The sequence below is a fragment of the Crotalus tigris genome, unplaced genomic scaffold (assembly GCF_016545835.1).
Source record: "Crotalus tigris isolate CLP2741 ecotype Arizona unplaced genomic scaffold, ASM1654583v1 scf7180000024387.2241675, whole genome shotgun sequence".
In the NCBI taxonomy this organism is placed as follows: Eukaryota; Metazoa; Chordata; class Lepidosauria; order Squamata; family Viperidae; genus Crotalus; species Crotalus tigris.
In genome coordinates, this window is record NW_024100557.1 from 1,054,616 (window position 1) to 1,079,395 (window position 24,780).

The following is a 24,780-nucleotide window of genomic DNA, read 5'->3' on the forward strand; positions in this document are numbered from 1 at the left end:
CTCGAGTATGATTTTCAGTTTTAAAAATATGTTAAATTAAAGCCAGCTTATTTATAAAGCTCATTTTTTGATTTTCACAAAGCTGCTGTTCCATTTCTATTGTTCTGAATCTGGCCAACAAACCTGAAATTATCTAGTAACCAAATTAATTCATTTCTCCTGGGATTATACACTTTAAATTTCATCATCTGTGCCACTGTACATGGTAAAAGCTTTTTGGGAATCAGAAGTTGAATTCCATCTGTTCAGCCCTCATTTATTATACTTCTTTGGTACAACAATTTGAAATTTAGTCAAAAGAAACTGCAAAGATTGAACGTTCTACAAATGCAATTTTATAGATACAATTAATGGTATTATACATTTCATTTTCCTCTCCTGTAAAGATATATCTTATTTGTTTTTCAGAGAAGAAAAGGCCGGGTAACATTTAAGGTATATTTTGAGATATTTAGAAAATACTTATTACTAAAATTATAAATTTTATTTTCACTTTGAAACACCAATAGAAAATATTATTTCATTTTATTATTTCACTTACTCTTTTTTAAAAAAATCAGTAGATAACATAATGGGGTTTTTCTTTTTGGTTACTGGAATTGGAGGATTTTAATAGATTAGTATTCTGAACCCAAAGTATACTGATATAATTTTAATCTTACAAACTTTGAAAAACAAATACCAAGCAGTATGTTTGTCCAATGATACTAAATATTAAAAATACATGGACTATTTTCTTTTTTAGAAGGGCAGCCCCTCTTTTTTGGGAGGAGTGGTTGCTATCAGATTTTCAACATATGGGGAAAAAAACTTCCCTGGACACAAATTATCAACATGCTAGGTATTTTTTTTTTTGGAACCAGACACTTAAACAATGATACTAAATGAAAATATAAATGGAAAAAAGTTAGGTAGCTTTATACAAATCATTAACACCAATACACACACACTTTAGTACAAATCAAGTGTATATAATTATGATTTTTTTATTATCAAAGTCTTGTAAAACAATTTCAGAAACTGTACATAAACATGGCACAGACTGTAGCCTACTTTTGTTTTTTTTACCTGCACAAAAGTATATGCCCCCAAAACTTCCAGAACTAAAATAGATTGCCTATATACTTTGCATAACATAAAATTACTGTCAAAGGTTACTACTTCAGCGACTGCAACACAAATGAGTTAGTTTATACAACTTGAGATCAAATACATTATCAAGTAGACTTGTTTTAAAATCATTATGAAGTTCCATTTAAAATGCACTACCCTTTTTTTCGTTGCAGAGTTTTAATACTCAAAATGAAATGCAGCTTCTAAAAAACTACACAAGGTTATCTTTCTCCGTCTCTTCTGCAGAATACAGAAATGTTATTTTTTACCTCAAGAAGTCCAAATTGTGAAAAATCAAACACCCACCTGAGAAGGATTGAGACTCAGCCTACCTTACGCTGGGCATTAAAAAGACTAATGCATTTCAACCATGTCAAAGCCAAACAAATCCACAACAAAAAGATTCAGCCATAGGGCTAGAAATATTATCTACCTCTATCCGATTTCTTTCCAGATGAAGCTAATGTTAGTTTCTCTCTCGATACTGAAGGCCCTCAGCGGGCCACCATGTTGTAGGAGATAAGGATGTTCCTGCCAGTTAACATGCAGCCAGTTCATTCCCTATTTTTGCTCTATTATTGTAAATAATCAAACTCTAGAAACACTATTGTAGGTGAGCTGGTTTACTAAAAAGATCATACAACACAAACAGTCCATGCCTGTCAAAGATGCATGCAGCTTTTTGCTCAAAAAGGAAAAAAGCAGCACCAAGCTAGTTAAGGACTGCTGGGCTACTCAATTCAATTTAGCCAATAACAAGAATGGAAACCCAGATACCACTTCCTCTAAAACTTTTGATGTAATTATTTAATATTAGGAGCTTTACAACCATTTATAGTTACAGCTGTATACATCTAGTTTGGAAGATTAAACAAGTACAGCATAAAGAAATCACACAGGAATGACACTGATGCATGTGGCCAATTGTTTTCCTGGCAAAGGCATATTCAGTCACTCATATCCATATCCTCTTCATGATGATCATCTCCATTGACCTTGGACTCCCTTGGTTCACCGCTCCCTTTCTCCGGGGACTCCTTAAACTTTGGAGAAGTGGCATCAGATGCCTTTTCGTCTTTTTTCTCTTTTTCACTATCGTAGCCTTGTTCTTCTTCATCATAATCCCTTGTGACCTGCTTTGCCAAGACAAAACATAAAACAAACCACGTAAGACAGGCTTCAAATGAAGCTGGGAATCTCTGGAATTCAAATTCACCAGGAGAAATATATTTAAGCATACTTTGACATCTTTGTCACTTTCTGATTTCCTCTCTCGCTCTTTGTCTTTGTCTTTGCTTTTTTTCTTTTTACTGGTTGATCTTTCACGTTCATCCCTGCTTCTCTCTTTATCTTTGTCTTTTTTCTTCTCTTTCTTATGCCTGGAAGGAAAACCACAAACACCTTAGGATGAGAACCCAAGCACTTCGTGGGATTATCAAAATGTTTTCACTAAAAGGTTCTATGGGGCAAGTTGAACACCAGTCTCTGCAAATGGAAGCTGTTTAACAATCTGAGAAAATGCAGAGAAGGTAATCGCTGTTACCATTTATAAATAATTAAATTATATCTTTATTGATGTTCTGTTAATTTACTGAATAACTTCAAAAATTACTTCACATTCCCCAAAGTGAAGTAAGATTCTAATGCCAGTAATTATTACTAGAATGAATGGTTACTCAATCAGTTAATTTAACCACATTGACAAATACTGTCCAAACAAGATCTAAGGCAGTGGTTCTCAATCTTTTTAATGCCGCGACCCCCCACCGGTCGTAAGTCGAGGACTACTCAACTGGTGCATCACCGTTTGCAGAATGGGACTTTTGGCGGGCACAGCAGGGTAGAGACAGCCTGGACAATTCCTATTGGCTTTTGAAAGCCAATAGAATTAGACTCTATTCAAGAGAGTCTAATTCTATTGGCTTTCAAAAGCCAATAGAATAAAAGGGAGTAGCACAGCTAAGGAAAAGGGGGAAAAAATGGCAGACTGCCTTGTTTGGCGACCCCCATGAAATGGTTGTTCGACCCCAAATGGGGTCCCGACCCACAGGTTGAGAACCACTGATCTAAGGCATTTCCTACAAGAATAGGAGGAACTGAGAAAGAAAAAAATGATTAAGTCAGTAGATTTGTTAAAAGACAAACCTTTTTGGTGAAGGGGATCTAGACACCTTTCTCTTAGGCGACCTAGGCTTTTTAGGTGATCTGGAGCCACTTCTGCTTCTTCTGCGGCGCCTTTCTCTGTAACAAGAGTGTCTCCCAATCAAACTTTTCCTTGCATTTATTAACATCCCCAATGTCTATTTAATCTCCAAAGTACATTTAAACAAGGAAAAAAATATATATTTTAATGGCTTGAGCATTTCTTTGTAGCGGACAAAAGCGTGAACACAACACAGAAGGCTAAATGAAGTCCCTCTTTCTGAAGTTTAGGATTGTTAGTTCCTAGTGACCTCAACCAACATAGTGAAAAATCAGGGAGAATAACTAAAAGCCAAGAGAAAAGACAGAAATTGGTCTCGCTGGTAGCCAAAACCTTGCAAAACGAGGTTTCTAATGCGGAATGCAGCCACACTGTCCCCAATTCTCAATCAGTAATTCAATCAGCTGGATAAACTAGCCCAGGGGTAGGCAACCTTGGCTCTTTTATGTCTCGTGGACTTCAACTCCCAGAATTCCTGAGCCAGCACAGCTGGCTCAGGAATTCTGGGAGTTGAAGTCCACGAGTCATAAAAGAGCCAAGGTTGCCTACCCCTGAACTAGCCTGAGATGTGCAAGTACAGAATGAGATCGCTACGTCTAGCAACCCGTTTTGTTTAGCCTGTAAAAATTAAAGGGCAGGAGCTTGCATAAGAGGAGTTAACGTTCACATTCTTCATGACCCACATTGGTAAATGCAAGATGTCTATAACACATGGATTTACTTCCAACCAATAAGTGACTTCGGCACATTGGCTCACTAGCCCTCAAAGATAGAAATGTCGATGGGTTAACCCCGAGAATTCTATCTCAGTGTTTGGATCTAAAGCAGTACAATTCATCAAAATGCTTTTAGTGTAGTTATGAAAGGACCCTTGTTCAAATAGTTAAAAGTTTCCTAGAAGTCAGAATTTGGACAGCATTCAAGAGAAACACAGGATTACACCCAATACCAAACCTGCTTGTGCTTCTGGATCGCCTGGCCGTGCTGTAGCTTTTGGGTGGCGTTTTAGATCGTTTCTTCTCCTTTTCTTCTTTCTTTTTGTCTCTAAAAAAAAAAAGCACACCTGGATAAGCTGTTTTGTCTTCCAAAAAAAGAGGAAGAAATGATTAGCTTGTTTTGTTTTATATATCCTCCCAATATCTATCCATCCATCCATCTATCCTGGTTACAGGGTAGAATTAATACCAATGCTATTTGATCTAGCAGAAGCTTCTGACAGCAGCATCAAGAGAGAAGGAAGGTTTGCCTGATTCTTCCTACCACTGATCTCCTTCTCATGTTTGGAGTAATGTTTAAAACTGAAAAAAACAAAAACAAAAAACAAAACTTGGGTGAAAGTTGTCACCTTCCCATTCTATAGATCCGTGGTGGCGAACCTATGGCACGGGTGCCACAGATGGCACGCCCTCTCTGTGGGCACGCGCGCCATTGCCCCAGTCCTAGGCCTTTAGCTGGGTTTTATAAAACCTTTTCGCTTTAGGCCTCTGCCATCGTGTGCCCCCCCCCCAAAAAAGGTTCAATCAGTCAGTCAGTTTCAACTTCTCGCGGGAAAAAATAAATCTTGCGAAGTTGGAATTGATTGATTGAACTTTTTAGTTCCACCCAGTCTGTTACCATCGAAGCCACGCCCACTCAATGGGCCACACCCACCCAATGGGCCACGCCCTCCCAGCACCCGATGATACATAAGTGGGTTTTGGGTTGCAGTTTGGGCACTCGGGTCTCTAAAAGGTTCGCCATCACTGCCATAGATGGAGCTTTTTGCTGGATCAAAGAGTTTTTCATCAGACAAGAATGGAAACTGACTACAAACCATGTTCCCAATATTTTTATAGCTAACAGAATAACTTCAATCCAGAATTATATGAAGCACCTGGTTTTCAAGCACCTGGTTTTGGAAGTGCTCCTAGACCTTTTAATACGTTCTCTGGAGTGAGATCGCCGCCGTCGAGGACTTTTAGATCGTCTTCTGCTCCTTGACTTTGAATGTGACCGTCTTCTTGATCGACTTCGTGACCGTCTATTAAGCAAACCATTAATCGAACAAAAATAATTTATCAGATCACATTGTAAGAGATACTATATGAACTATCAAATGCTCAGTGATGCTCAGTGACTAAGCAAACATGGACTAGCATGTGCACGACTATTATTTACAGTAGGGGAATTTACTATTTGTTAGGCAGAATTAAACGTGTTCCAAGTATAAATGAACTCTTCACACTTTCTTGCAATCTGACAAATTGAGGGTAGCTTTGCATGGTGAAAAGTTAAAATTTCACTACAGTTATTAGGCACTGGTTATGTCCATTTGTCTGACTGTATGGCTTGAGATAATCTGAGTGCTAGCAGAAATACAACATATAGAAATGGAAATATTTGTCATGTTTGACAATATAAGGAACTTAAAATACATTTTGAAAGACGTGAAACACAAGAAGCCCCTTATTTTGAAACAAGACAAATTATCAACCACTCACTGGGATTCCTCATTTCCCATGCAATACTATCTAGTCATTACACTCATTCCAATGACTTCATATTCAGTTCATGTGTACTAAAAGACTAATCAGCGTTTTGGAAATTATTTGTGACTATTACTCAACTAATCAGCTGTATTCGCATACAGTTATCTAAAAATAAGTCCTAAATCAATTTATTTAATACAATTTATTTCCGAATTATTATTATTTTTTAAATTATAGTGTTTACTGCCTGCCATTACCATACTATATGGTAACCAAGGTCTTATCTGCCAAACTCGGTAAACAGGTGAGTCATTCTGGGAACCCTGACCTGTGTCTAGAAGAAGAAGGTGTTCTCCTCCTCCTTGAGCGCGATCTGGATCTGGAATGCCTTCTTTTATCATCCTTTTTATCTGAAATCAGAACATAAGAAATGTCAATTACAGAACAATTAGCGGAAATTAGGCGAACATTTTTAAAGTTATTTTTTAAATACATAAACTGTAACCAAAGGAGTTTGTATGTCTCAAAAGCAGTTTTCTGCTATTTCTATCAATTGCGTTAAGGGTCAAATGCATATTTCAAGTTAACTACAAACATAACAATTCATATTCTTATAGATAAATAGATGCGGGATGTATTATATAAAATGAAATATTGATTAGGATAACATCTGAACAAGCCTGAGAACAAATATAAAAGGGGTTCTTTGGTTCAGATCAAAAATAATTCCAGCATCTCATTTCCAATGGCACCCATCAATATGCTCCTGGAAAGCCCACAATTGCTGCATTTTTCAGCAACTGATATCAAAAGACTTACTGGTTATGATTCTTAAGCAGATGTCCTTCCCAATGTTTACTTATACAGTCAGGTCCAGAAATATTGGGACATCGACATAATTCAAACATCTTTGGCTCTCTACACCACCACAATGGAGTTGGAATGAAACAAACACAATGTGTTTTAACTGCAGACTGTCAGCTTTAATTTGAGGGTATGTACATCCAACTCAGGTGAACGGGGTAGGACTTAAAGCAGTTTGCATATGTGCCTCCCACTTGTTAAGGGACCAAAGGTAATGGGACAGAATAGTAATCATAAATCAAACTTTCCCTTTTTAATACTTGGTTGCAAATCCTTTGCAGTCAATCACAGCTTGAAGTCTGGAACGCATAGACATCACCAGACGCTGAGTTTCATCCCTGGTGATGCTCTGCCAGGCCTCTACTGCAATTGTCTTCAGTTCCTGCTTGTTCTTGGGGCATTTTCCCTTCAGTTTTGTCTTCAGCAAGTGAAATGCATGCTCAATGGGATTCAGGTCAAGTGATTGACTTGGCCATTGCATAACATTCCACTTCTGTCCCTTCACAAAGTCTTTGGTTGCTTTTGCAGTATGCTTTGGGTCATTGTCCATCTGCACTGTGAAGCGCCGTCCAATGAGTTCTGCAGCATTTGGCTGAATTGAGCAGATAATATTGCCCGAAACACTTCAGAATTCATCCTGCTGCTTTTGTCAGCAGTCACATCATCAATAAATACAAGAGAATCAGTTCCATTGGCAGCCATACATGCCCACGCCATGACACTACCACCACGCTTCACTGATGAGGTGGTATGCTTAGGATCATGAGCAGTTCCTTTCCTTCTCCATACTCTTCTCTTCCCATCACTCTGATACAAGTTGATCTTGGTCTCAACTGTCCATAGGATCTTGTTCCAGAACTTTGAAGGCTTTGTTAGATGTTGTTTGGCAAACTTTAATCTGGCCTTCCTGTTTTTGAGGCTCACCAATGGTTTACATCTTGTGGTGAAACCTGTTTTCACTCTGGTGAAGTCTTCTCTTGATTGTTGACTTTGACACACATACACCTACCTCCTGGAGAGTGTTCTTGATCTGGCCAACTGTTGTGAAGGGTGTTTTCTTCACCAGGGAAAGAATTCTTCGGTCATCCACCACAGTTGTTTTCCATGGTCTCCCGGGTCTTTTGGTGTTGCTGAGCTCACCGGTGCGTTCCTTCTTTTTGAGAATGTTCCAAACAGTTACCATGTCTAATGTTCTTGCTATCTCTCTGATGGGTTTGTTTTGTTTCTTCAGCCTAATGATGGCTTGCTTCACTGATAGTGACAGCTCTTTGGATCTCATCTTGAGAGTTGACAGCAACAGATTCCAAATGCAAATAGCACACATGAAATGAACTCTGGGCCTTTTATCTGCACATTGTAATTGGGGTAATGAGGGAATATCACACACCTCCCCACGGAACAGCTGAGAAGCAAATTGTCCCATTACCTTTGGTCCCTTAACAAGTGGGAGGCACATATGCAAACTGCTGTAAGTCCTACCCCGTTCACCTGAGTTGGATGTACATACCCTCAAATTAAAGCTGACAGTCTGCAGTTAAAGCACATTGTGTTTGTTTCATTCCAACTCCATTGTGGTGGTGTAGAGAGCCAAAGATGTTCAAATTGTGTCGATGTCCCAATATTTCTGGACCTGACTGTATCTGACTTTCTACTGATATTTCATACAATGCATTGTTTTTTCCTGAACCTGAACCACGGGGTATTACAGCAATTTTCTGGAAGGCAAAATTGCCTAGGAGACATTTTATATTGCTTTACCTGGCTCTATAGCAGCAGAAATCAGGGATTGTGCTTCTCGTACACGTTTCATGGCTTCTTCTATTTCTTTACTGGAGGTATCTGTTTTCAGACTTGGTGAAACAAGGCCTGCAGCTACATGATTCAGCCTGAATCAAATAAAAGAAAAAAAAAAAACGCAGAGAAATTAAATTGTAAGACCATTTAAACCAGAATATACATAACTTGTTATCTATTAGAAAAATAATCACAACAGTCTACTTTAGTAAGGCATTCAGTGAAAAAGATTGTTGATCGCTGACAATAGCATTTCGAGGTATGGTGTTAGGAATTTTTATTAAGTATTTTATTGTTTTATTTATTTATGTCTAGAATCAGTTGAATCCACTGGCACATACATCTTCATGAATAAACGAAAGCATGTGTTAGCTGTTAATTTCAGGACTAGGTGAACTTATTTAAAACTTAATTTGAAAAATGAGCACTTGAATTTGCTTGCCGTTTTCTTTTTTTGCTTAGTGTATCCTTTTTATTAGATAATCTCACTGCCTAGAACAGGGGTAGGCTCAGGAATTCTGGGAATTGAAGTCCACGAGTCATAAAAGAGCCAAGGTTGCCTACCCCTGGCCTAGAATGTTCTTGTTCTTTAATATGCAATATTTAGATATTTAATTTTTCGAAATTAATAGGGATCCTCCAGCTTCTGCTCTTTAAAGAGTACACGTGGTCCTTGACTTACAACCGTTCATTTAGCGTTCGTTCAAAGTTACAATGGCACTGAAAAAAGTGACCTATGTCCGTTTTTCATAGTTATGACCGTTGCAGCATCTGCAGGATGATGTGATCAAAATCCAGATGTTTGGCAACTGGTTCATATTTATGACCGTTGCTGTGTCCTAAGGTCATATGATCACCTTTTGTGACCTGACAAGCAAAGCCAATGGGGAAGCCAGATTCACTTAACTGGGCTACTAATTTATCAACTGCAGTGATTCACTTAACAACTGCGGCAAGAAAGGTTGTGCTCAATTGTGATTGTTAAGTTGAGGACTAGAACTAGAAATCTGAACTAGAAATCACTGGACATCACATTTCAAGAGTAGGAGGATTGGGAAGAATATTCTAGTCCAGGCAATTTCCTCAACTGCACATATAAAAAAAAGGAAAAGCAAAGATCAATGGGTTTGTTCTCTTTTGCAATAAACTCCCTAACTGGAACATCCAGGATTAATCTGGGATTAGTTCATAACAGATGCATAAATTGTTTTCTGTTAATCTGTAAAAATAATTTGTTATCTCTTGTTGCTTTAGGATTTAACATGGGTACGCACCCTGCAAAATGCCTGTTATTGCCAGGAAAATTAATTGCATTCTTCTGCAGATTATTTTTTTAGTTGTTTTTTGTATCGTTGTTTGGTATGTGATGGTTTTGTTGTATTTTTCTGTTTTTAACAGTTTATGCTGTTTACAGTCACATATATTAGATCAAAGGCTATATAAATTTACTAAATAAATACATTTGAAGTCCTGTGGCTAGTGTTTCTACATTTCCATAAATTTCAACAAGCTGAATCTTCTCATGCATATACAATTATAAGGAGAAAGGCCAACTCTTGTAATACTACAAAAGTCTTGGTAATTTTAACCCACATTTTGAATTTTTATTGAACTTTTATTTACATGTGAAATTTCACAGCTGAGAGCTAATCAAATGCCAGGACACATATAAACAATTGGCAGTACAAGCTTACAATTGCAGCACTTAATTCAACTACAGTTTGAAAATATTCTTAATTAATGGACCTTATAAAATTGACATCTTCCAAAATTCCCACTTCTCAACTGTTTATTTGCCATCCCTACCATCAGTAAATTAGAATTGCAATACCAAGGAGAGGAAAACATCTTACTACTTATGAAATGTTGTCCCATAATTCAAAGGGCAAATAAAATTATAGCGTGCATCCAGGGATAAATCCTGCCTAGAAGAGCCGAGGGTGCTGTCTCAGCATTTGCCCATTTCCTCTTCTTAGGAAATTAAGGAAGCCAATTAAGCATGTTAAAATAGTCTTCACAGCGCCATCTCGTTTTTAACTATAGCAAAAGTGGAAGAGCAGCACAAAAGAACTGCTTTCCCAAGTCCAGGTACCTCAGGCAGTCCTCGACTTACACCTATTCATTTGAAGTTACAACGGCACTGAAAACCGTGACTTGTGACTGTTTCTTATACTTACGATCATTACAGCATTCCCATGGTCATGTGATTAAAACTTGGACGCTTGGCAACTGGCATGTATTTATGACAGTTGCAGTGTCCCAGGGTTATATGATCAGATGCACTGACCTCCTGACAAGCGAAGTCAACGAGGAAGGCAGAGTCACTTAACCTTTGTGTTACTAACTGAACAACTGGAGCGATTCACTTAACACCTGTGGCGTCAAAGGTCACGAAATGGAACAAAATTCATGTGACAAGTGCCTTGCTTAGTGACTGAAATTTTGTTGTCATGAGTCAAGGACTACCTGTATCATGCAAGCCTGGGAAAAAGCCCTGCTTCTTATTCACCCAAAAGGCATTACTTTCAACGATTCCCTACTAATGGTTTCTTTTTAATCGTTTCCTCCTCTTTCTCAAAACCAATTGCGCTATAGTGCAATTCTAAAAGTCCATACTTACTTTGGATCCACTGTGCTCATAAGTTTTAATAGTTGATCTGCTGCAAGAGACTACAAGGAAAAATAATAAAAAAAATGTTTTTATATAAATATTTTTGGGGGGGGGAAATTACACCCAAACGGCTTTAAATCTAGCCAAAATTAAATAATACAAGTTACCATAAGTCTCAGAGCATATGTATTAGCTTGGTGTACATTTAAATTCTTTGAGAATACTACCGTATACATAGACCCAAGCTATTTTTTTTTTATTTCTGATAACTAGTTAGTTATTCATGTCGATATTTGCAAGGTTTTATATTTAATTTTAAACAAGAGTCCTCAATTATTTGAGGTTTCTGCAATTGGAGGAGGAGTTGTCCATTTACAAAATGGCTGCAACGAGAAATATATCCAGAATCTAAGAGTCAATAGACAAATACAATTAAGACTGCATTTGAGTCAGAACTGTTATATACCTTTTTCAGTTGTAACAATGGTATTAGCCAAGTGTGAACTCTAATGTTGTTGTTAAAGAACTTCTAAAGAGTTTGAGTTCTCATTATACAATATATTGATGGCATGAAATATTACCATTGTCCAACAATTCACCGAAATCTGCTCCAGATGAATTCCTAACCCTTTGAATCAGATTTGAGAGATATGGGAGAATGCTGAAGGAGTTTATTTCCCTATATTGTTCATTATTATTATCTTAAACTGATAAAGCAAAATAATACAAAGAAAAGCCCAATTTGTGGCTAATTGTAGTGCAGTGTTTTTCAAAAACGCGTAAATATTTCACTATGAGAGAAAGTTCTCTCTACACTGAACTTTAGCTGATTGGCTTTCCTCCAATACTATTCTAATCTGATACTGGTTCAGCATATACATTGCTCTAACTGAGTTAAATACACAATTGTACATCACAATCTTCCAATACTCAGATGAATTCACTTGTTTCTTGCCAATGTGGAAAACCAGAGTCAACAAAAATAATCCTATGGAATTTCACAGTAAAAATTCCATGAGCCTGGAATTGCATAAATGTTAAAACTGACGATTTTCCAGAGACAGGCTTATACTTAAAAGCAATATACCTGAGAGTTTAAGTTTGCCCCAGGAAGACCTAGAGCAGCTAGAGTTGGATCTAGAGTTGGAGCTCCTAAAGCAGCCAGAGGAACAGCACCGATCTGTAAGAATGAAAATGTGTACAATCTATGCATTTTTCGTAAGGAAAGAACAAATACAGCACATTCTAATTGTTCTACCATTTTCCAAATCTCTGGAAAACAGGGACAACTTGTAACTTTTTAAAGTTCTGAAGTACTGACACTGATTATTATATTAACTTTAATGTAGATAGCTGTTTTATATCAAATCAGATTCTTCATCTACTTGGGATCAGCGCCTGTGAATCCAATGCAGAGACTTCCTATCTTCCTTTAGCTATCAAGTGCATCCCAACTGGAAGTTCTGGTGACTAAACATGGGATGCTTGGCCAAATGATGTCCCCTTAGGTTGAACAGTTGCCATAATGGCTACAGTAGCAATTGGTCATAGTTATCCAATTTTCATGCAAGAATATTTATCATCATTTGCTAGCTGATTTTTTAAAACAAATATTGAAGATAAAGTGAACGTGGACTTGTTCACGCAAGTAGGAAATATGAATTACCCATTTTTAATTTTCTCTCAATTTTTACAATATGCGCCCAAATTAAACCTACAAAAGTCCAATGAATGAAATAGTAGTTAGATTTTCAAAACTTTTTCATTTATACTAAACTAGCTGCATCTCAGAAGAAGCATTTCTCTTCTCTCTTCTAAACTGGCAGTCTCCACTCTCTGAATGGCAGGAAACAAAAAAAGGAAATTAGAAGCAAGAAGGTATTTCACAGGATCTGCATGCTTCTTCTAGCCTCTGACTGTGAATTTGTAAATTTGGCTTATCTTTAATTTTGCAATTATGTAGACCATTTAAGAGAAATTCACATCCTTGCTACAAGTAGTGTTTCCCACTTGTAGCCCACTGTTCTCTTAAACTATATTTCTGGATATTGGAAAGGAAGAATAATACTCTCATTGTCTTTTCTATACGATTCTTTATTCATCGTTTTAGAATCTCGATCCAAGGTCCTCACTTGTGGTTCTAATGCGAACATGAAAGCGCTCACTCTTAGGCTACAATAGAGGTAAACTTTCTAGAACAGTGGTTCTCAACCTTTTTAATGCCACGACCCCCAACCGGTCGTAAGTCGAGGACTACTCAACTGGTGCATCACCGTTTGCAGAATGGGACTTTTGGCGGGCTCAGCAGGGCAGAGACAGCCTGGACAATTCCTATTGGCTTTTGAAAGCCAATAGAATTAGACTCTATTCAAGAGAGTCTATTCTATTGGCTTTCAAAAGCCAACAGAATAAAAGGGAGTAGCACAGCTAAGGAAAAGGGGAAAAAAAATGGCGGACTGCGTTGTTTGGCGACCCCCGTGAAATGGTCGTTCGACCCCAAATGGGGTCCCGACCCACAGGTTGAGAACCACTGTTCTAGAAAGTTAGCCACACCAAACTCAAGAAGATAGACATTACTCTAAAAAGATTGCACTCTGGAAGTCCCAAGAAAGCCGCTTTCTGAAAACTACAAACATCTCCCTCCTTTGTGATTTTACAGGGGGGAGCAGTGAGTAACCAAGACATGGTTTTTAAATGATTTGACTGCTATAAAGCATTTTCATTAAAAAAAAATTTTTTTTAAAGAGAGGGTCATAGAAACCAGATAAGACATATAAGCACTGCAAGTATTATGCTGTATGAAAACATAGCAATTCTTTTTGCTTCTTGCACCGGGCTCATCCCTAGCTATAGAAATGGTTGAACGTCATTTCTGGTCATAACCTTCCATATGTTTTCATTTCAGATGTTGCTTTATGGATTGAAGAAGAAAAGGAAACTCTTTTTAAAAAGTAGCAGTGAATTAGATGTCAACTCAGTGATCTAAAAGGAAGAATGGGATCCAGTCTAGGAAATCAGTTACTATGGAGGGAATTCTTATTCGTTATAACGCAGCAGTTAGAGTGCAGTACTGCAGGCCACTTTAGCTGACTGTGTTCAGCAGGTCAGCGGTTCAAATCTCACCGGCTCAAGGTTGACTCAGCTTTCCATCCTTCCGGGGTAGGTAAAATGAGGACCCAGATTGTTGGGGGCAATGTAAATATATATATACATTGCTTACTGGTGTACACCGCTTAGAGAGTGCTTGCACTTAAAGCGGTATATAAGTCTCATAAATAAATAAATAAATAATTCTGCTACCAATACTATAATAACTTTGAATAAGCATGCCTCCCATAAACACAGGAACATAAATAATATAATTTTGCTGTATTTTATGCACCCTGTACTTCTTACCTGAGAAAGCGGGTTAGGTGTAGGCAGGAGTCCACCCCCCGGCAGAAGGCCTGCCACAGCATTAGCTGGTGCCAGGAGAGATAAAGCCTTAGTCTCATCAGGAATAACTCCTGCAGAGAGACAACTTTGCATTAGAAGTTACCCCCAATTTATCTTTTTTTTTTCTTTTAAAAACAAAAAACAAAAAAAACACACACAAATACACCCAGAAAATGTCTCCCTGAAACACCATCTGAGTTTGCTGAAAGTACTTATGTTGGCTATAATACAATGTTTGCTCTCTTAATAATTTATCATTAACTTGTTTGTCAGAATGTGTGAAAATTTGTTCCTTTTTCTCTACAAAAGGTTAAGTTCTAGAATAAAAAATAGCACAATACACACTACTTTTTTGTTAACACTGCCAAGATTTCATCACCTGTACTCGATTTTTAAGTCATGAACCAAACGTAAGCAAGCACAGTCGGTTCTCCAGGGGTGTGCTCTCAACTTTCAAAAGCTGTTTTATGAACAACGACTCGTGTCGGCTGCTTCACTATAAAGCACACAGAAAAATCAAGATACACAAGACAAAAAAAGTTTGATTTAGGGGTTAATAATATGGCACAGTTCACTATGATTTCTTTTACACCTACCATACAATTTTGTAAAACTTAAGAGAAGGTAAGAAAAAGTGTAGGGCTTTTGCTGACTTCTCATTTGGATATGAAGGTCTCCACAAAGGTCCAAATGTAGGTTCTGCATATGTGTCCGCGTGTATGTGTTTATGTAAACACCTAAAATGTGACACATTCTTACCTGTGCAGTAAAATACATGCTCCACTCTGTGTTATGGTTACTGTACCAAGAATGCTGCTGAGTATTGCCCTTTCAGAATAAACTTCTGATTTGCAGCTTGTAGTCTGCTAAGTGTCTATTTTTATTGCCTACCCCTGAACAAAGAATAACCTTCAAAAGGCCCAACGTGAGACAAACAGTAAATGTTGATTGTTGTTATTTTAACCAACAGCAAAAGCCCTATACATATGGATTAATCTGTTAATGTGCCCAAGCCCCCAACGTGAGAGAGTTCAATAAGACAACTGTACTATATATTTGCAAATACCAGAACCGTTTCTGCAAGACATTAAAAAAAACTGCATCTCATCATAAAACATACAATATGTACAGGGCACTTAAGAGAAACTGGATAAGCTGCAGAAGAAAACTGTTGGGTGGTATTTTCAGCAGGGCCTGGTATATAGTTCAGGCTGAACCAGGGAAAAGAACTGTAAAACACAACAACAAAAAAGAAAAACCACTGTTAAATAAAGGTAATGGTTCCTTCCACCTATACTGAGAAGTGCCGATAATATAAACAAATGTATAATACACAGCACTGTTATCTTTCTTCTGTCACTGAGCTGTCATAATTTCAATACCAAAAGTTATGGTGGGAAAAGGGGGGGGGGAAAGGTCATTTAGATACAGGGCATTAATGCATCAATATAAACATATCTACTGAGATTATGGGATAAATTTGCATGCAAATTATGTCTCAAGAGGATATTATTTATGTTTACACACAATTAGTGCAACTATAACATTTCTGGCATCTAGCTAAAAATTCTCTTGAGACACCTCACAGAAGATCTGCATCCATTAAGTAGTAGTCATGCATTTGATCCTCTCGTTTTTAGGAAAAAAGTTATTCAGAAATAAAACTACAATTTAAAAAAACAATGAGGCCCCTCACCAGTTAATTTTCATGCGTCAAGAGTTTTTTACTGCTGCTTTGTTAGAACCATGACATACTGCATGAATGTGTAGAAATGAAGAAAAAGAAACAGACAAAAGAAACAAACATTAACCAAAGAACCTACATAAACCCACCCAAAGTCACTGTTTTAATATCTACATTGCTTCCAAACCTTCCATTTCATCACAAAGATTATAGTACTATGCCTTACCGTGAACTTTGTGTTAAGTCTAGAACACAAAGCAACAATCAACACCAAGATGTATGTAACACACCAAAAACAGAAATGCGACTTGATACTAGGGAATATGATCAGTACAATGCATACTTTAATATTTGTAGAGAGGTAATATCAGAATGTATCGCCACAGTAGCAAAGGGTAAAGATTTCAATTCAGCAGAGTGCTTAAGCATGTGCCTCAATGCAACTGAACAGTTTCACTGATCTTGAAATGTTTTTTTTTCTCAGCAATGCTGAAGCACTAGCAAAAATGGGGCCTTGTGAAAAGAAGAATTGAAGAGTGATACCCATATTCTTTCACAGATAAGGAAGATTTGCGAGAACAGAGCAGACCAAGTTCATAGGAAAATCCATGGGTCCATTATTCTGATAGACCACTGTACCCAGAATTGACATACCTTGCCAACTACAAAATGGTGCAGATCCTAAAAGCCCAATGAGTTCTTGATAGGTAACAACTGCTCAAATTGCATTAAACAAGCCTCAGAAAAAATTCAGAAAAGTCATCTTTTTTTGACCGATATCGCAGTGAGAGATTTATCAGTCATCTATCTTTCTAGCAGAGTTTAAAGTCATGTTTATAAAGAGAAAAAAAATATTACGTATAAAAACCATTCAAGCTCTTAAGAGAGATACTGTTCTTAAACACTAACTTGCATATATTTTGGCGACTATTGGTTCAGTTAATTAGAGCCAAGGTGAACACGACAGCGTGTGTTCCTTCCCCAATCACATAAAAAGGTCTATATCCATGTTTAGTAATAAAAGGAATACAAAGAGGCACGGGCCCTGAAACCTACCCCAGCCTGCTGCTTATTTCACCATAGTAGCTTTCTGCGGGTGCTGGCACAGTTGCAGCACTGGAACTCAGATAAAGAAAAAAACAAAGGAAGACAGACTGCAAGGAGGTTAAATTGCAGGCAAAGGAAGGCGGCTATACACTTCACCCACGTGCCCCCTTTTGCTCTAAAAAGAAGCATCCCACCCTTCCTCTTTCTACGAAATCCATATTTAAAAACACAGCTGTCGCATCTAGCTTGGCCCTAATACAGACAGCAAATATGGAAGACTCAGACACAGATGTATCTGACCTTTCAGAATTATATGTAAGAAGCAATACTTTAAAGTATTCTATTCAGCCAAGTTAAACCAATGAGGGTTAAACTTTGTGGATCTTAATTATAGTTTCAGTTTGGAATATCCTAACATTAATTAATCAGACCTGCCTGTGGCATATTCTTCTGCCTTGTTAATGAGTAAAACGAGATACTACATATAAAACATAAGATTACATTCCAGCACAATTAGTCTGTGTAAATCCGTTGATTTTAATGAGATGTAGTAATCTCTGTATGCAGAAGTGCAGCTTAACCGTTTACTGTAATCTCGTGGTATAAAATGAGTGCTAGTTTATCAGTTAACAGTGCCTTTGAAAGAGCTGTGCTGCAATCTATAGTGGTTCAACAGAACTCATTAGAAGAGCAGTCTTCTTGGCAGAGTTTTAGTTATATTTCCAACCTGCTCATTGTTTTTCAAATTACTGTAACACCCTAAAAATGTAAGAAAAAGAAGAGAAAAAATGTTGTTAACAAGTGAGTGATTTACACCAGGAAAACACTTGGGGACTTGAGTGCTTGCTGGCCTTTAGTTAATGTCTAGAATCCCCTGTAGCTGCAGAGGACCCCACTGTTTCAGTCATCTGGAAGGGCTTTTGCATTTGCCTTCTCCACTATAAAAATCACACACACAAATAAGAGAGAAGAGTTTATTATTTTAGAGAAATTCTAGAATATATAGCAAGGTTGAATAAGAAAATGTGGAATAAGATCTAATACCCAGTGCCCATTTAGCACCTTTACAGATATTTTCTGACTAACAAGAGATATCAAACCCTTGGTGTACCAGAATTTATGTTGAGGGTAACTGCTTTTCAATTGTTAACTAAAACAGGCAGAACATTGCCTTGTAACTGATGATATGTATTCCCTAACTCTCCACGAGGGAGAATGAACCATGAGATCAGAGATGCCAGGCAACTTAAAGCAACATTGCTTGTTTATATATTTCATTTAAAAAAGACAGCTTAAAAAAATTATTGAGGCAGTCTGGTGAAAATAAATCAAATAATGCTGCATGAATATAAAATTATTGTAAAAGCCTTTGCAAAAACGGATGGGCAAGCTCCAGAAAGTGCTGAATTAGTATTTTCTGTCTGTTGTATAGAAATCAAAGATGAGGGTATACCAAGGGTTTTAAAAATGCAAAAAGCTTGGATGTTTTATATGCTAAACTTTATGCTATTCAACTACATCAGGATTTAATATCAGAGGTCTATGGCTTCATAGATCTTTAAACAATTCACAAACCTTCTGCGTAGGGTACGACTATCAATGCTCGGTCAACGAATACAGTATTTGTCAGGTGCTGAGCCACAACTGCCGAGTCAGGTTCTTGGAACTTTACAAAACACACACGGGAAGAAACAGGCAAAGGGGAGTCACTGGGGAAAAAAAAAATCAGAATATGAACATCAGATGTAACATGAACAAAGGTTAAGACATTATTTGACTTGTGTAACTATATAAAAAAGTATTGGGCATGGACCCTAGTTTTTCCAAAAATGCTTACTGTTTTTAATGTTACAGAACAGGGAAAATTATTAAATGCATGGCTGGAGAAGACTCATATTTATACTTAATTTCAATTAAACTTAAATAAGTATAAATAATATTAATATTCATCTACCCTTTCAAAATTACAAAGAGGGCAACCCTAGAGTTGTTCACTCAGGCATACACTTGGTTCTTATTATGTGTATTTAAGATTTAATCTAATACTGAAAACTGGGAAGATGTAACCGACATTCTTGATAGGATGTCACAGGCAATAGATAATAACTTGAATTTTTCCTTGAGAGAAAAATCTTCCCTCAGGGCAATATATCATTTCTTTCTTAAAGCAATACATGCAAAGTGCATTGTACATACTTCATATTAATGATGGTAAGTACTTTATTTTTCCAGTGACAAAAAACATATCTACTACCGGTAGTTCAGGGCTAAACTGTAGGGTGGCTGGGGAATGTCTACAGGAAAACCATCAAGTTCAGACAACACCAAGAACCCACCAAAGGTTTAGCTTTGCACCAAATAAAAGATTAAGTGAGGTAGCATGATTATGGTGTCGGATCAGAGTTGAGAAGAACCAGATGCTAATTCATCATTAGCCACAGAACCTCATCAGGCACTTTGGGTCACATACATTCTCAGTCCAATCTATCATTTGGAGTTTTTTTTTCCCTGAGAAAAATAGGACAGAATATAATATGAACTTTCTTAAACTGCTGAATTAAAGAAGAGCTATAAATCAAATAAACAAAATGATCCAGATTTGTAGCTATATCCATAAAGTAAATGCCCAGACAGAATTATGTCACTTATGGTGGGAAATCAACAACCAATCCTCTTCCACGGAAAAATGTTTTTACTTTCCAACTTATTTCAGGGTAATTAGTATAATTTAACATTATATTAGGGCCAAGTTAGGCTTGTACTAATACCGTATATGCTGCCGTATTAGGCGACCCGGCGTATAAGACGATCCCCGTCTTTATAGCCGGGCCGCATTCCTAGAACGTCGTCTTATACGCCGGAAACTACCAGTATTTCCGGCGTATAAGACCCCCGTCTTTGGTGCCGATTTCAGCGCTCGCGGAAGTCGTCTTATACGCCGGCATTTACGGTACTATGCAGACATTTTCTGAGATGTAACCCTGTAATAGTTGGGTGGCTTCCATATTTCAATAATATCCCATAATTACATTTTGCAGGGCTTCTTTTCCTTTTTCATACAGAAAATCTGAATTTTTAGAAAGGTCCCTTCTCTCCTGTTGTGTTTTGGGCATATTGTGACAATCTGTGGAAGCATCTTTTTCCTAACCTGGACCCCCCCCCCCCAAAAAGTATGCTTCACCATAAATCCCAATGTATGCTATATTTTACTGGCTAGGGATCATGGGAATTGCAGTCCCATTGATCTAGAGGCTACCAGATTGTTAACAGCCATTCTAGAATATGCTTTCAGATTATATGGGACAAAGGCCAAGCCTGCTGCGTTTTCTTATTGCCAGAAGTAAATGGAGTCAGATTCTTGGAACTTTACTGAAGGCCAGCATCTTCCTCTCTCAATGAAAGAGGGAAGGCAAGAAAGATGGTGGGGGCCATGGCAGATGTCATGCAGGGTCATGCTTAGCTGAGGCAAGAAGAGACAAGTAACAAGAAAGTTGGGGAGTGGTTGGGCCAGTAGGTTATATGTTGCCTTGGCATCTACTTGAGATGTAGCAATTTGGCCTCCTCACACTATTTGGATTTTGTTCTGTCTGAAACCTGAAGAAACAAAACATTTGGTTATTTCACTGATCTGTGGACAACCTCAACAGTTCAGCATTACTTCTACTACACAGTAACCTACCACAGTGGTGGTCTCTGATGAGCTTGGTTGTTTTCTTGCAGATGTTGCATTAACCAAACTAGGTAACATCATCAGTGCTAGGATTTCAACCCTGAGCTACAAATATTCTCCTTTATTGGTACTATAGGAATCTGTTCTGGATTTATAATAAAACTATGTTCCTGTTTCACCCCCACCGGCTCTCTTTCAGACACCACAGCACAAGTTCCCAAATATACTCCCAACGAAGGAGGAGGATATATGCCGGGGAACATTTTTTTTCACACTGGTTACTTCTTGTGGCTCTTATCAATTCAAAATCCAAATCATGGGTTATACTGCCTAGTGTGGAATCAACAAGACCACATCCCAAGGGTCTGGCTTATCCTTACGCCCCAAACACTCATCGAAACATAACATTAGACACTTAAAACTTTTTACCTGAAAATTACAAAAACTACAAATGCTAATATGGCTGCCAAAAAAAACAAAATCGAAAAGAAAAATCAACTTTGTGTTATATTTAACTGGCAACAGGAAACAACCTGTATTAAACCATAGCTTAACTCTTTCGCCTCTTACAACAGAAGTTTTTTTTCCCCCACGCAATACAGTACTTTTCCTAAAACCAATCCACCCCACAACGTGGCTCTGCCACAGAAGCTGGCCAAGCGCGTCCAGAACAGCATCTGAAAATGCCTAATCCCTTAACACACAAATACATGTTGCGTTCAAAATCGTCTATCAGCGCCCCCCGCCGGTCTTTTTTTCCGCCGCCTGCCTCTCCCCCGATTTCGAAAGCAGGCGAGGGCGTGGAGCCAAAGAAAGGCAGCCCCAGCGCCGGAAACTCAAGATGGAGTGGGGGATGGCGCGGAAGGGGACCGCGTGATCCGCTTTAGCCTTTGGAAAACGGCAACCACCGCGGCCAGCTTGTCTATTTCTGCGCTGTCCTCCGGCCCTCATCTTCGCCTGGCCCCACCCAGGCCGATCGGGGCCTAATAATACTCGAGCAATGGCTTCACGGCTTCAATGAGGCCGCGGCCTTTAAAAACCGACCATCGTCTCTCGAGGAGAAGCGGAACTTACTCGGGAGGGAAGAGGCGCAATTCTTCGATCTTCCCCAGGAAGCCGAAGAGAGTCCGCATCTGTTCCGAGCTGGCGCTCGGGGAGACATTTGTGACCTGAATCACATCGGTGCCGCTGCTTGAAGCCATCACGCTGCCTCCTGGTCCGGCACTTACAAACGCATCGAGAGCAGAGGGGTTAAGGGCCCTGGGGGATCGGGAGACGCCTCCTTCGTATGTCCCTCGGCGCTTCCCGTCACTCTAATCGCAAGGGAGAAAAAGGCCCTCGCGCGCAGAGTAACGGCCACCGAACGATCGTTTCGATACCAGACTCCCTGGGCCGCAATATCCCAAGCTCCTCAGCGGCTCTCTCCGAACGATGCAAGAACCTCCCAGACTGCGCCTGCTCACAACCAGGCCGCCTGGTGAAACGAGACACGCATAAGTTGCGTGTGCGCATGCCCACTTGAGATTACTTGCTGCGCATGTGCGCAATCTGCAGGCGGCACTAAAAGCCTTTTTCCATTTCCGGTTGGGGGTAGCCGTTGGGGTTGGGGTTGGTGCTTAGCTTTATTCGGCAGAGGGATTTCTAATTCTGAACGCTATTTAGCGTGCCAGCTTTCCAAAGACCATTTGATTCGAAGTGATGGATAGATTCCATGCATAAATCTGTCAAATTAGTCTCTTTCCATTGTAATAAAACAGTGCTGGCAGGGGCTGTATTTCTTGAGTGGTTTAGCTGATGTATACATGGGGTCCTTGATGCTAGTGCATCATTAGTACTGATGAAGTTAACTCAATTTGGATAATGAAACGTTTGCAAGAAAACCAAGCTCAAAGCATCAGGGATCCCTTATGTCAACCCTGAGCTACAAATATTCTTCTTTATTGATGTATAGGCATGCTGGATCACCAGCACAGGAGAAGGCCAAAGCTTGGAGTGGAGCTAATCTTCCCTTTTCAAACAGAAAGTCTTTTGGCCATTAGCCATATTAAATGTGCAGTTTCTAAGTACTGCAGAAATTATTCATATTTCTAAATAGCCCATCTCTGAAAGGGGCTGCAGTATGGTTTATTCATTAGGTCACTTTAAAAAAATGCTGTTTCCTGCTGTTTATGTGATTTTATGTAAAATACTTGGCAAAGTCTTTTCCATTAGTCTTTTCAAATTATTGTGAAATGTTCACATGAACTTGACAAGTAAATTTTGTGTATGTATACCTTTTTTGCAGAACTTAACAAGGCACTCTTTTTAACAGCTCGTTTAAGTACTACACTATAGCATTAAAGCAGGATTGAATATGGTATGTATCCAGTCCTTACAATTTAGAACAGACATGTCAAATTAGTGACATCATGTGACGTCGCACGTATGGGAGCTTTTTCTTCATTGCCAATGGGGTGGGTGCAGTTTTCCGGTGATGCGTCCGGCCCGTGGGCCAACAGTTTGACACTCCTGATTTAGAATAACAGAGTTGGAAGGGACCTTGTAGGTCATCTAGTCGAACTCCCTGTCCAAGCAGGAGTCCCTACATCATTTCTGACAGGTGGCAGTCCGGTCTCTTCTTGAATCTTGATCAAGCACCAGCAACATCTGAAGGCAGTCTGTTCCATTGGTTGATTGTTCTCACTTTCAAAATGATCAAGAATAGAACAATAGAGCTGGAAGGGACCTTGGAAGTCTTCTAGTCCAGCCCTTTGCTCAAGCAGGAGGATCTATACCTATACCTATACTATGCATGTTCTGGAGGTTACCAGATTGCAGAAGGCTGGGCTGATATGTTCCACAAGATCAGCTGATGAAAGTGACATGAATTCTGATTTTTCTTTCTGAATTTAGAAAAAAACCCTGACATTTTGCAAATGGATTGATAGTAGAAGACAGTACCTCACTTTTTTGCTAGATCTAATTATTGGTGGCAGAGCCAGTTTTGAGTCATGGTTAAGATATCAGGATAGAAACCAGGAAACTGGGTTCTAGTCCTGCTTTAGCCATTAAACCAGCTGGATGACCTTGTGCTAAGCACTCTCAACTCTAGGAAACAGGCAAGGGCAAACCACTACTGAAATCTTGTTAACAAAAGCTTCAATCCAGCAGTCATCAGGAGTCACCACTAACTTGAGAAACATACCAAAAAAGTTTTTAAAAAATCACCAATATGCTGATAACTTCAACCCTGACTATTCTTTGGAAGGACAGACAATGAAACTGAAGCTCAAATACTTTGGCCACCTAATGAGAAGAGATGATTTGTTGGAAAAGACCCTGATGTTGGGAAAAATTGTAGGCAAAAGAAGGGGACAGCAGAGGATGAGGTAGTTAAATAGAGTTATTAATGCAGTGAGCATGAATTTGGGCAAATACAGGGAGACAGTGGAGAATGGGGAGCCTGGTATGGTGTGCTATGATCCATGAGATTGCAAAGAGTCAGACACAACTTAGTGACTGAACAATAAAATGCTGATAGCTAGATCTGTATAAAATTGCACATTAAAAGTATTTTAATATTAAATATTTTATTCACTAGAAATGCTTTCTTGATTTCCAGAGAAGTGATGCTTATGTTGCTATAAAAGCAAAAGGCTTGTGATATCTTAAGACTAGCACACTAATGTTTTAATTTTGTGAATTATGGGCCTTTCATTATAAGTTTGGACAGAAATAGATAGATAGATAGATAGATAGATAGATAGATAGATAGATAGATAGATAGATAGATAGATAGATATAGATTCTGTTCACTCACCCCCCTCTCTCTCTGTGTGTGTATGGAGATGAATGGACAGAAAATATGAAATAGTAAAAGGACACACCAGTATTAATGACAATAAAGCTGTA

General features: G+C 38.5%; 1 protein-coding gene across 9 annotated transcripts; it reads right to left on the reverse strand.

Moving 5' to 3' along the window:
• Positions 1-1,271: 1,271 nt before the first annotated feature.
• SRSF11 (serine and arginine rich splicing factor 11) lies at positions 1,272-22,420 on the reverse strand. Of its 9 annotated transcripts, none has more exons than XM_039329055.1 (12): positions 21,964-22,420; positions 18,795-18,928; positions 14,450-14,559; positions 12,141-12,233; positions 11,063-11,112; positions 8,407-8,534; positions 6,113-6,194; positions 5,190-5,336; positions 4,271-4,360; positions 3,259-3,354; positions 2,354-2,492; positions 1,272-2,249 (listed from the first exon to the last, which is right to left on the reverse strand). In XM_039329055.1, exons 1-12 carry the CDS (start codon positions 22,089-22,091, stop codon positions 2,061-2,063), a joined length of 1,386 nt encoding a protein of 461 aa, XP_039184989.1. In that variant the 5' UTR covers positions 22,092-22,420; the 3' UTR covers positions 1,272-2,060. The 9 variants fall into 9 exon arrangements, with proteins under 9 accessions (XP_039184989.1, XP_039184991.1, XP_039184990.1 ...); XM_039329057.1 differs by having other exon boundaries at positions 5,205-5,336; positions 21,964-22,415; XM_039329056.1 differs by having other exon boundaries at positions 1,272-2,246; positions 21,964-22,411.
• Positions 22,421-24,780: the final 2,360 nt, after the last annotated feature.

What these genes read in the sequence shown, in the direction of transcription:
- SRSF11 (XM_039329055.1), bottom strand. Translation starts at nt 22,091, where the DNA reads ATGGCTTCAAGCAGCGGCACCGATGTGATTCAGGTCACAAATGTCTCC. An exon ending in TTGCGCCTCTTCCCTCCCGA is followed by an intron (nt 18,929 to 21,963) that starts GTAAGTTCCGCT and finishes TTTTTTCCCCAG; the next exon opens with TGACTCCCCTTTGCCTGTTT. An exon ending in TTCTGCTGCTATAGAGCCAG is followed by an intron (nt 6,195 to 8,406) that starts GTAAAGCAATAT and finishes TTCTGATTTCAG; the next exon opens with ATAAAAAGGATGATAAAAGA.